This window comes from Cynocephalus volans, chromosome 9 (assembly GCF_027409185.1).
Source record: "Cynocephalus volans isolate mCynVol1 chromosome 9, mCynVol1.pri, whole genome shotgun sequence".
Lineage (NCBI taxonomy): Eukaryota > Metazoa > Chordata > Mammalia > Dermoptera > Cynocephalidae > Cynocephalus > Cynocephalus volans.
Genome location: NC_084468.1, coordinates 132155894 through 132169597, shown reverse-complemented (window position 1 = coordinate 132169597; position 13704 = coordinate 132155894). Strand labels below are relative to the sequence as shown.

The following is a 13704-nucleotide window of genomic DNA, read 5'->3' as shown; positions in this document are numbered from 1 at the left end:
AAAATGGGAAGGGGTAAAAGGGAAAGGGACGGCAAAGAGACAGAGGGGGGTCAGCCCAGGGTGACATTTTGGAGGAAAGCACCTACAGAGGAGGTGAGAAATTTGGGGGAGATGCAACTATTGTGACAAACGGGCCTTTGTGGAGACAGGCGATGGAAGGGGAATTTAGGATGGTTTATTGTGTGCTATACAATCCAACTCCCCATTTGAAACTTAAAAAAATATATATTTTACAGAATTTTTAAAAAGATTTAGAATATTTTCAATGATTCTTGTGTGGGTTGGAGGAGGATTGTAATTTTTACTTATGTTTGTTTTGAATGGTCCTCTTTGCCAAGACTGGCCATAGGTGGTTTTAATCATAGGTGGTAATTGACTATGTTAACATCGTTAAGTTTTTCCTCTAGCAAACTTAAAATAATTTTTAATTTTATTGATATCACTAGTAGGCATATGGGATGAAAGTTTCACAGTCATCACAGTTAGACAAATGTTCCTTAAGAAACTTGACCTGTTTAAGAGTGTAATCTAATAATAATAGCCTAATATTCCATTTTAGGTTGCTTGGCAAAAAATAGCACATACTAAAAAATTATTATTGGCATCTTGAGTTGGCAACTACTTGAATTGGCAACAATTTGAATTTTTCTAAACCTTTTTCTGGGAGAGAGGAGAGAACTATAGCTCTATCTGTCTATGGAACAATTATAATTGTTTACATAATTACCTCAAAGATCTGAAGTTGTATTATTTTTCTGTTGCTCAAGGTGTTAAAAATTAAGGAGTAATTAAGTGATTGAAAGGATCTGAAATGCATATCCTTATATTAAAATGCTTTTCTTGAGAGCCTAACTCCAGGTATATTCAGTTGTTTCTGGTACAACAGAGAAAGAGATTTGGGGATGTTAGCATTTTATGGATGTTTGAAAGTTCTTCAAAGGTGGTTGATAATAATTAAACTCTTATTTTAAAGTGGACTTTAAATGTATATTTAAAAATATCACATTTGAGGAGAAAGTTACTATTTTAAAATTCACATTTCTTTTGAAGTGGGATATAACTCATGCTTGTGAAGGGCTTTTGGAGGACTACATAAAATAACATCAGATTTAGCTGCTTACTGTCATGTGCTTTATAATAAATATCTTATATAGTAAGATACTTTGTAAACTGTGTTTAGTGGAGATAGTTTTATTAATTTGTCAGTAAAATTTATTATTAAATAGTAAATAATAAAATTAAATTTGATTAAAATTTATTTTTGTTTTATCCGTAGAATAAAGTCCAAGGTACTTCTATAAATGTTTTTAGAAATAAACACCAAAACCCAAAATCTGCCAAATTCATACCTTTGGAGATTACAAAAAAGGAAATAGTTGATGTGGTCCAAAGACATCAGACAGCACTCAAAAGTATTTGTTTTCCCAAGGAGCTTCCCAAAAGTGAACATTTTCAGGAGCCCTCAGGAAGAACTTTTCTGAAGGAGTCACACCTTTTTAATATAAAAGAAAAATGCAAGTCTATAGACCTAATTACAAAAGGTAGGTTTTTGGTGGAGTAAAGAAGTTCAGCAAACCAGCAGGTAAAACTGTTTGCTTCTCTGTGCTTGTGATGGAATTTCCTTGTTCAGACAATATCTTGAATTTTCAATTTTAGCAATGAAAGGTAGGGAGACATGATTAATAGAGCTGCTAACCTTTGTGGGCCACCAGAAATTGGGAAGAGAACATTCTAATGGGAAAGAGAAATCTAGGGGAACAAAACTGATTTTGTTCCCTAAAAAATGTTTAGCCATATCTTCCGGCAGTGATATTCTTTCTAGTACAAATCCTCAGAGACTATTTATGAGGGGCCTTCAAAAAGTTCACATAAAATGCATATTATGAAAAAAATTATGCATGGATTTAAATTTTTTGTTGCATCAAGATAAACTTGTACCAATTTGTTGTAACATATCCAAACAATATCTAGTGTGGGGCACTAAGAAGGATAAGAATTTAAAAAGAGCCTCTATCAGAGAAACAGGAATTCTGCTAAAATTGGAGCAAGAACAAACATCAAGTTTATGGTGAAGCTTGAGTGGAAGAATGGTGATATCATTAGTGCTTTATGAAAAGTTTATGGGGACAATACCTCAAAGAAATCAGCAGTTTACAAATGGATAACTCATTGTAAGAGGGGACTAGACAAAGTTGAAGATGAGGTCATCAATTTGCAAGAAAAAAATTAATGTTATCCATGCCCTTATTGAAGAGGACTGCCAATTACAGCAGAAATAATAGCCAACACCATAGACATTTCAATTAGTTTAGTTTACACAACTCTATTGGAAAATTATAGTTGGGCAAACTTTCTGCTCGATGGGTGCCAAAATTGTTGCACCTAGATCAGATGCAGACAAGAGCAGAGCTTTCAGTGGATATTTTAAACAAGTGGGATCAAGACCATGAAGGATTTCTTCAAAGAATTGTAATAGGAGGTGAAACATGGCTTAACCAGTATGGTCCTGAAGACAAAGCACAATCAAAGCCATGGCTACCAAGAGGTGGAAGTGGTCCAGTCAAAGCAAAAGGGGACAGGTCAAGAGCAAAGTTCACAGTAACAGTTTCTTGGGATGCTTAAGGCATTTTGTTTGTTGACTTTCTGGAGGGCCAGAGAATGATAACAGCGCCTCATTATGAGAATGTTTTGAGAAAGTTACCCAAAGCTTTAGCAGAAACATGTAGTAAAGGTTTATTCTATTTTAGGAAATTGGTAAGGTGGAAACTGGAGGTCTATTTAAGCAAAGTGATATTGGTTTCCTTAGATTAATGGCTCAAATAAATGACCTCTTACAACACACTTCTAATTATAGGTTTTATAGCCTCATTTTAATTTTTTACTCTAATGTTGTTCCTAAAGATTTTTTGTTTGTTTGTTTTTTTGGTGGCTGGTTGGTTAATGGGATCTGAACCCTTGACCTTTGTGTTGTCAGCACCATGCTCTACCAATTGAGCCAACCAGCCAGCCCCTAAAGATGTTTATTTATTTATTTATTTGTATTTCTTTTGTTCAACAAAAAGTGCTTGCTCTGTGTCAGGCACTATGTTAGGAGCTGAAGAAACAAAAATTAAAAAGCTCACAGAGTAATGGCAGGAATAGACACGGCATTTTTTTTAAAAAATCATACAATGTGATAATTGCTATAATAGATGTAAGTGCAGAGCATTATGGGAACACTGAGGGAAACCAACCAAGGGACAGAATCAAAATTTATCAGAATATATCTCATTAGAAATGAGTTTCAAGAATGTTTGTTGAGAGGCAGGGTGGGAACAGGAAAGGCCATTTTGAGCAATGGGAGCAAAATATATTAAAGCTCTGGAGGATGAAAGAACATGATATAATTCGGGAAGGGAGAGATGCAGTAGGAAATGAAGTTGAGAGAATGGGTGGGGCTAGTTTTTGAAGGGAATATAACAGCAGGCCTAGGATTTGAACCTATGTGTGAGGGGTCTTCAAAAAGTTTACGGAAAGGGCCGAGCCCGTGGCGCACTTGGTAGATTGCGGCGCTGGGAGCGCTGCGACGCTCCCGCCGCGGGTTCGGATCCTATATAGAACTGGCCGGTGCACTCACTGGCTGAGTGCCGGTCATGAAAAGGACAAAAAAAAAAAAAAAAAAAAAAAAGTTTATGGAAAGATTTATATTATCTTTTAATGCCATTTTTTCATGAATTTTTTGAAGTACCCTTGTATTGTGCTAATTAATGTCCTTGAGACTAATGTTTCTTTTAATATATTTTGGTAAATTCAGAATTAAGGGACTATTTTAGGATGAATTTTTGGAAAATCAACTGATCATGTAATGAAAATGAAGATGTTGAGAAAGATATTGAGGTTTCTAGACTGGGAAACTGGATAGGCATCATTAAGTTGAGACAGGAATTAGGAGGTGCCTTAGTCTGTTCCTGAGGCTGTAACAATGCCTGATATTGGGTAATTTATAACAGAATAAATTTATTGCTCACAATTACGGAGGCCAGAAAGTCCAAGATTAAGGCACCTTGTCTACTGAGGGCTGGGCCTTTGCTTCCCAGATGGTGCCTTGAATGCTGCATCCTCTGGAGGGAACAAAAGCTGTGTCTCTTCACATGGTAAAAGGCATGGAAGGGAAAAAGGGCCAAGTAGGTCTCTGAAGCCTCTTTTGTAAGGGCATTACAAAATTCGTGACTTAATCACTTCCCCAAAATCCTCACACTGGGTCTTAGGTTCCCATATGAATTTTAGAGGGACACAAATGTTCAAATCATAAAAGGGGGACAGGCAGATTTGGGGCAGCTGGGGAAAGGGATGGAGGAAAATAATTCAGTTTTACCCATGTTAAGTAGACATGCATATGGAAATAGCCATTAGGAAGTTGGAAAAAGAGATCTGGCATTCAAGAGAGAGGTAGAAAAATATTGAAAATAGATGTGGGGGGGTCACCTCTATACTAAAATAGTGGGGTTCATGCATTTGTTCAACCAACACTCAATTTATTATGTGATGTATATAGAGAAAAAAGATACGCTACTTGCTTTCAAGAAGTTCAAATGTGAGTCAGTCAAGTGCCACATAAAAACATTTTGGTCAACGACCAACCTGTGCTACCATTGTCCCGCAGAATTACAATACCGTATTTTTACTGTACCTTTTCTATGTTTAGATATATTTAGATACACAAATACTTGCCATTGTGATACAATTGCCTACAGTATTTAGTACAATAGCATGCTGTAAGGTTTGCAGCCTAGGAGCAATAAGCTATACCATATAGCTAAGGTGCGTGGTAGGCTACACCATCTAGGTTTGTGTACAAAAGTATACTCTGTGATGTTCGCACAATGATGAAGTTGCCTAAAGACACCTTTCTCAGAATGAGTTCCTGTTGTTACGTGATGCATGACTGTATATAATTTGTATGCAGTGGGATGAAGGCTGATACATAGACAATTATAATACAGTATAGCTGACACTAATAGAAGCAAGTGCTACTGCTTTGAAATCAATAGAATAACTAATTCAGATTTAGTAGTCAGGGATGAGTTCCCAGAGAATTTAAAGTCTTTGGTAAGTTTCAGAGAGTGAATAACATTAACTTAAAAAAGAAGGAAAATCCTATCTAGTCAGAGGGCCGAGTATCTACCTGATGATAGATATCTGAGGAAGTCACTAAGGTGTATTTGAGGAAACTACTGATTTTACTTGTCTGGAACATGAGGATGGGGGAGAGGTAAGACAGTGCATACCCAAAAGCATTGAATTTTATTTTTTTATTGTGTGTGTATGTGTGTGTTTTATTGAATCACAATTGATTATACATATTTTGGGGGTTCAATGTTAATGTATGTTGATCAAATCAGTACTATTAGCATATATATTATTACAAATCATACTTGGTCTTCATGACCCTTGTCTAATCTCTCCCCATCCCCCTCTTCCTCCCCCGTCCCCTCTCTGATAACCGTAGATTTCTTCTCTCCTTCTGAAAGAGTAATGGCCCCATGGCAGTGGTGGGTGTCTGGTTGTGGGAAGAGGGGCCAGCCCCAGATGCAAGCCTCAGGACCCCAGGTGGTCCCATGGCAGCAGCAGTGTGCCTGAATTTAAATAAAGTTATTGGAACCATCCAAAAAAAAATTTTTTTAATTGCAGTGATCAATTTACATTTTAGGATGTTTACTGGCAACAGAGATGAGGAGTGATGGATTTTGGAGGTAGGGAGACCAATAAAGAGATAGCAATTTACGTGAGAAAGGATGACAAATTAAGGGAATGGTGCTGGGGATAGATATGAGGGGAGAGATTTTACAGATGTAAGAGAGGTAGAGTTATTTGGACTTGGTCAACAATACAGTAAAGCATAAGATACAGGGAAGAGCATTGGCATTGACTTACTGGTTTTCACTAAGCGGCAGCACGGAGCCAGATATAACAAATTAGGTGACTGGAGATGCATCTTATGCAATGGTAAAACTGCCACCAGCAATAAGTTGGAATCTAGACAGTATACATACTGAGCTTTGTAGCTCCAGGTGAAGAAACTGGGAAACAGAATTATTAAAATATGTTGGTGGTTTGTGGCTGCCTTTGGGAAGTTGTTATAAAAAAGGTGAACTAAAAAAAGTCCTGGCTAGTTTGCAATCAGAAATGTAAGGGCATAGAAAGATACCAGTTATCTGGGACTTTGGTTTTGAGCAAATATCCACTAAGATTTAGCATTGCAGCAAAAACCATATTAAGGATATGTCTTTCACAACCCAGCCCATTATCTCAGATAACCTCAGGGCAGTCACCATTGAGAGACTAAGGAAAGGAGTAAAGAAACACAGACACAAAGGAGGTTTTAGAACTATGTACGAAAAAGGATTTTTAACATGATTGTTGTCACATAGAGTTAATTGGAAGCAAATAGATAAAAAAAAAAAAAAATTCCACCAATTTTTTTAGAGAATTTTATTGCCAAAGAAACCATGAAACTTGATTTAATTGAACATTCAAAAAGTAAAATAACCTGGCTTTATTAGGAAGCGATCTATACAAGCTGTACAGTCTCCAAGGAGGAAAATAGCAACGTGTGGCCAAGGGGCAAGTAAAAAACTTCCCAGAGGCCACTGGGAAATAAAGAAGGGGCCACTAAAGAAATAAAGAAGGAAGTACCTGCCAGAAAAGAATCATTGTCTTTTCAAGGAACTTCCCCACCTCCAGGTTAGAGGGCCATCTCCATGACTTTTCAGCAGAATTTTATAAATTCTTTGGACTAATTTCTATGTGTCTTCTCTTCTTCCCTTTCGCTAATTGAATTTTTACTAGATTATCCTATACCTGCTCTATTACTGTATGTTATATGCTTTTGGGGGAAGATAGAGATAACTTTTGTATTTGGTTCACATATTACCAGGGCCGTATCTAGACTATAAATCAGCCAGAGATCCTGGACTCTAAGCTGGTGCAGTGCCTGGGTGGAACTTTATATTGTCTCCTTTGGGGACAGGAAGAGTGTATTCTGTCAGGGAACATGAATGACTGGATATTAGGTGTCTAAAAGGGCAGACTGTAGCAGAGACTGGATAGATACTCATCAAACTTATATCTTTTTCATCCTTGGTACTTGGCCAAAATACATTTCTCATACTTAATGTAGTTAGGTGAGTCTATGTGAAAGATTTTGCTCAATAGATTATAACTGGAAGTGATGTACACCCATAAAAATATCTTGTGTTCTCCCAGTGTGACTTCCCACATTTTCAGGTATGAAGACTCCTTTTCAATATTCTTAAAAAATTTCACTTTCTTTCATGAGGAAGTGTAATAGTGCTTTTAATATCTGTTGATTGAAAACTTTTGTTCACACATTTAGTGTAGAGAATTCAAAGGTGAGGGAAACAACATGAGTTATACCCTCATGGAACTTGTAGTCTGCTGGAGAAGTAGATAATAAATAAATAATCACATATCTTCAGATTGCGAGTATATAACAAATGAATCTGGACTGGGGGTCAGCAAAGCCTTCCTAGAGGAAGTGACATTAGAGCTAAGATATAAAAGATGAGCAGAAATTACTCAAAAGGAGTTGGGAATTCCAGGCATTTGGGAGAACCATTTGCAGTGATCCAAGATGGGGGACACATAGAAGTACTTTCAGGGCAGTGAAAAAAAGAGCTAATGTGACTACAATTCTGATAATGATCTGGAGATGGGTGAGCTGAGGCTGTATAAAAACAGAACCTGTGGTCAGTGGTGTGCAGGTAAATGTTTAACAATTGGCTCTGGTTGGGGGAAGGAAGAAGCCCTGGTTTGTAGCCTTTGGAGATTTCCATGGTGTAAATACTCTTAACGTAGCCAATTTCAAACTACCAGCATGGTATCACTGATTACAGTAGTTGGAAAGAGATACACACGGTCAGCTCTCCCAAGTGGGTATTCAGTACACCACTGCATACAGGCCATTGTATCACACACCTTCATGCACCACTTGAGATCCTCTTGTCCTCACTTCTTATTCCAGTCATTCCAGACACTACTGTCGTGACTGGTTCCTGCTTCTGGTTTCCCTGACTCCTTCTTAGCTTGGGACACCCACAGGACTGGATTCAGCACTGACACATGAGCAACCAGGAAGTGGGGATGAAAGCCAAGGGTAAATGTTTTCACTTTTCTTTCCCTGGGCAGAAGCATCTCAGTAATATTCTATAAAGCTACTCAAAAGCTTCTGAACAGTTAAGCAACCACTGTCTTATAGTGATAATCAACTCAAGAAGGATTCTTATAAGAAAGATACAACAATCACAATAATTCATTGAACTTTCAAAAGGAGAAAACAGAACTGAGGCCACCAGGGGTGGGAAGCGGGGAGGGAGAAGAGTTAGCAAGAAATTGGTCAAGGGCTGCAAAAAATGATTATATTGTGTAATGCTGAATATACTAATTATACTGATTTGAGCATCACATATTGCATACAGGTATTGATATTGAATGCTGTACCCCACAGATATGTACAATCAGTTATGTTTCGATTATAAAAAAAAGGATTCTTACATCTCCCTTATTGCTTGTTTTATCTCCCCCTCATTTATTTCTGTTCCTTAAGGTCACTTCCTTAAAATACTCCCTTAGAAATATTTTGATGGTGGAATTGAAAGATTAGGTGTGGAGTGTGAGGGAAAGGGAAAGTTCTCAAGCATAACTCTTAGGCTTTAATCTTGATGAGCTGAATGTGAGAATTGCTACTTTATGAGATGAGGGAGAGAGGGACAAGCAGCTTCAAATGGGGAGAAACAAAGAGTTGGGATTTGTATGTGTTAAGCTTGAGGCACCAATTAGATATGCAAGTGGAAATGTCAAAAAGGGAGTTGATTAGTAAGTGTGGGCTCATAGGAAAGGTTGGAGCCGAGCCATTCATGTATAGATCAGTATTGTCCAATAGAAATACAATGTGAGCCATAAATGTCACAATAAAAAATGTTCTAGCATCTGCATTAGAAAAGTAAAAAACAAAACCAAACAAAAAACAAAAAAAAAGGTAAAATTAATTTTAATAATAAATTTATTTAACCTAATATGTCCAAAATGTTATCATTTCAATAGTCAATGTAAAAATTATTGATAGACTCATATTTTATATTTTTTCATATTAAGTCTTTGAAATCTGGTGTATATTTTACTTACAACACCCCTCAGATTGGACTAGCCACATTTCATGTGCTTAATAGTTACAGTTGGTGACTGGCTACCATATTGGACAGCATAGATAAAGATTTTATTTAAAGTCATAGACTTAGATAAAATCATCTAGGGAGTAAATGTAAGTGGGAAAAAAAAAATTCCAAGGACTGAGTCCTGGGAATTTCTAACATTTAGAGGGCAAGAAGAGGAGTGCCCGGCAAAGGAAGTAGAAAATGAACAGCTAGGAGGGAAATCAGAAGAGTGTGAAATATGTTACTCATATTTCAATCGAGAAGGAGCAATGCCCTAGACAGGAGTAAGGAAAGCTCATCCATTGTCCCGGGACAAAGACAGGAGCATGGTCACAGACGAGGCAGACTGGTAGATTGGGGGGCAGAATTGCTTCTAATTTTTCGATGAAATTATTTAATTTATTTATTTAAAACATCATTGATTGTACATGTCTGTGGGGTATATTGATACAGAGTCGCATATCAATACCTGTGTGCAATATTTGATGCTCAAATCAGAGTAATGAGTATATTCAATATTATACATGTAATCATTGTTTGCGACCCTTTAACAATTGTTCCCTTACCCACCCTCCTTGCCCTCATCATAGCTGCAGTTCTGTTCTCTCCTTTGGAAGTTTAGCATATTATTGTGACTGTTGTAACTTTCTTTCTTTCTTTTTTATTTGTTTATTTTTTTAGCTCCCACTTATAAGTGAGGGCAAGTGGTATTCCTCTTTCTGTGTCTGTCTTATTTCACTTAAACATAATTTTTTCCAAGTTCATCCATGTTCCTGAGAATTGCAGGATTTCATTCTTTTTACAGGAGGTAGTATTCTACTGTGTAAATATACCATGTTTTCCTTGTCTAGTCATCTGATGATGGACATTTAGGTTGGTTCCAACTCTTGGCTATTGAAAATAGAGCTGCAATAAACATGGGAGTGCAGGTATCACTTGGACATGATAATTTCCATTCCTTGGGTATAAACCCAGCAGTGGAATTGCTGCATTGTATGGTAGTTCTATCTGTAGTTGTTAGAGGAACCTCCATACCGTTTTCCATAATGGCTGCACTAATTTACAGTCCCACCAACAATGTAAGAGGGTTCCACTTTCCTGCGTCCTTGCCAGCATTTGTTATTCTCTGTCTTTTTGATGATAGCCAGTTTAACTGGGGTGAGATAATATCTCAATGTGATTTTGATTTGCCTTTCTGATGATTAGTGATGTTGAGCATTTTTTCATGTGTCTGTTGGACATTTGTATATGTTCCTTTGAGAAATACCTATTTAGCTCCTTTGCCCATTTTTAAACCAGGTTACTTGGGGTTTTTTAAAATTTTTTTAACTGTTAGGTTGTTTGAATTCCTTGTATATTCTGGATATTAATTCTTTGTTGGATGCATAGTTTGCAAATATTTTCTCCCATTCTGTAGGTTGTCTTTGTTGCTTTGCCACACGGATTTGTCACCTCTCTTCCCTGGGTGACAGAGATGCAAAGGATTACTCAAAGCCCATTTCCTCTGAGCAGTGAGAAACCCCAAAGGGGTTAACTTCCTGGAACCCTCAAAACAGAGGCATTCCTCCTTTGGGAAATTAACACTGAACTGGGGTTCTGTCTCAGTGTCTGGCCAGAAAGTTACAGAAAAGGAATATAGGCAGGGTTATGGCTAAAAATAGTTTAACAATAGAAACTAGTAACATCAGTAAAATAAAGTGACATTCCATAATGCAATTTGCAAAAGGTTAAGTCAATCCACCAACAAAGCTTGTTCTTAGCAAATACTGTGTTTTCCTACAGCAGTTTCCTCAGTATTTTTACGTAACAATAAAGCATCTTTCTTAACATATTAACCAGTAGGTTAACCTGCTCTCAAGGACATTTGTCCTTGAAAGCCAGCAACTTTGCTGTGTTCCAGTTCTATATCCTTAACAGAGACTATAGCCTGGGGAAAGTTTCTTGTCTTTTGCAAGGTTAACATTTCTATGTGTAATTTTAAAAGTTAGGCTAAACCTGAAACTCCAGGGCTTTGGAAACTAGACCCTGTGAAATACATTTGCTTTATAAATGTTAGTATACTCCACATGTCTTCACTTTGCTAATTGTTTCTTTTGCTGTGCAGAAACCCTTTAGTTTGATATAATCTCTTTTGCTTATTTTTCCTTTTGTTGCTTTTGCTTTGACTCTTTGCCCAGTCCTACTTCCTGAAGTGTTTCCCCTGTGTTTTCCTTTAGGAGTTTTATCATTTCAGGTTTTATATTTACATCCATTTTGAGTTGATTTTGGGATATGGTAAGTGGTACATGTCATTTCATTTTTTCATATATGGCTGTCCAGTTTTCCCAGCACCATTTGTTGAAGAGGTAGTATTTTCCCCAATGTATATTATTGGTCCCTTTGTCAAAGTTAGCTATAAGTATGTGGCTTGATTTCTGCGTTCTCTATTCTGTTCCATTGATCAGAATGTCTGTTTTTATGCCAGTGCCATGCTGTTTTCATTACTATAGCTTTGTAGTATAATTTGAATTTAGGTAGCATTATGCCTCTGGCTTTATTCTTATTGCTCAGGATTGCTTTGGCTATTGGGGGTCTTTTGTTGTTCAATATGAATGTTAGGATAGTTTTTTTCTATTTCTGTGATGAATGTCATTGATATTTTGATAGGGATTGCACTAATTGCTTTGAGCAGTGTGGACATTTTCATGATGTTAATTCTCCCAATCCAAGAGCATGGAATGTCTTTCCATATTTTTGTGTCCTCTTTAATTTCTTTCAACAGTATTTGTAGTTCTCACTGTAGAGATCTTCAACTTCCTGGTTAAATTTAGTCCTAGGCATTTTATTTTATTTTTTGTGACTATTGTAAATGGGCTAGCTTTCTTGATTTCTTTTTCTGCTAGTTCAGTAGTGGAGTATAAAAATGCTACTGATTTTTGCAAGCTGATTTTGTGTCCTGAAAATTTACTGAAATCATTTATCAGCTCTAAGAGTTTTTTGGTAGAGTCTTTAGGTTTCTCCCTATATAGGATCATGTCATCTGCAAATTGGGATAATTTGACTTTGTCTTTTCTGATCTGGATGCCTTTTATTTCTTCATCTTGCCTGATTGCTCTGGTTAGTACTTCCAGTACTATGTTAAACAGAAGTGGTGAAAGTGGGCCTCCTTGCTTTGTTCCCATTCATAAGGGAAAATGTTTTAGCTTTCCCCCATTCAAGATGATATTGGCGGTGGGTTTGTTATATGTGACTTTTATTGTGTTGAGATAATTTCCTTCTATACTTAATTTGCTGAGAGTCTTTATCATGAAGTGATGTTGAATTTTGTCAAATTCTTTTTCTGCATCTATTGAGGTAATCATATGGTTTTTGTTCTTGATTTTGTTGATGTGGTGTATCACATTTATTGACATGTGTATGTATGTTGGACCATCCTTGCATCCCTGGGATGAATCCCACTTGAATGTGGTATATAATTTTTTTCAAGGTTTTATTGTATTCTGTTCGCTAATATTTTGTTGAGAATATTTGCATCTATATTCATCAAAGTTATTGGGCTGTAGTTTTCTTTTTTGTTGTATCTTTGTTTGGTTTTGGTGTTAGGGTGATGCTGGCCTCATAGAATGAGCTTAGGAGAATGGCCTCTGTTTCAAATATTTGGTTAGTTTGAAGAAAATTGTTATTAATTCCTCTTTGGTAATTCTTTGGTAGAATTCAGCAGTAAAGCTATCTGGTCCTGGGCTTTTCTTTGCTGGGAGACTGCTGATTACTGCTTCAATCTCATTACTTGTTATCAGTCTGTTCAAGTTTTCTGTTTCTTCTTGTTTCACTCTTGGTAGTTTGTATGTGTTCAGAAATTTGTTCTTTCCTCCAGGTTTTCAAATTTGTTGGAGTATTTGTTTATAATACACTCTAATGATTCTTTGTATTTCTGTGGTATCAGTTGTAATATCTCCTTTTTCATTTCTAACTTTTGTTATTTGAGTCTTCTCTCCTCTTCTTTTAGTTAGTCTAGCTAATGGTTTGTCTATTTTGTTTATCATCTCAAAAAAACCACCTTTTTGTTTCATTGAGTTTTGGTATCAGTTTTTGGTTCTCTATTTCCTGTAGTTCTTATGTGATCTTAATTATTTCTTTCCATCTACTAATTTTGGTATTGGATTGTTCTTATTTTCTTAGTTCTTTGAGGTGTAGTATTAGGTTGTCTATTTGAAATCTTTCTATTCTTTTGACGTAAGTGTTTGTTGCAGTAAACTTACATCTTTGTACTGCTTTTGCAGTATCCTATAGGTTTTGGTGTAATGCACCTTTATTTTCATTAGTTTCTAGAAATTTTTAAATTTCCTGTTTAATTTCTTCTTAGACTCATAGATCATTCAGGAACATGTTGTTTAATATCCAAGTGTTTAAATAGTTTCCAGAGTTTTGCTTCTTGTTGATTTCTAGTTTTATCTGTTGCCTGAAAAGATACCTTAAATGATTTCACTTTTAAAAATTTGTTGAGACTTGATTT

At 36.4% G+C, this 13704-nt stretch overlaps 1 protein-coding gene across 1 annotated transcript in view; it reads left to right on the top strand.

Annotated features, from left to right (window-relative positions):
- Positions 1 to 13704, top strand: part of IQCM (IQ motif containing M) — a 280795-nt gene that overhangs the window by 1403 nt on the left and 265688 nt on the right. The window contains exon 3 of the mRNA XM_063107487.1: positions 1277 to 1541. Within this exon, the coding sequence (XP_062963557.1) occupies positions 1277 to 1541 (265 nt within the window). The remainder of the gene's footprint in view (positions 1 to 1276; positions 1542 to 13704) is intronic.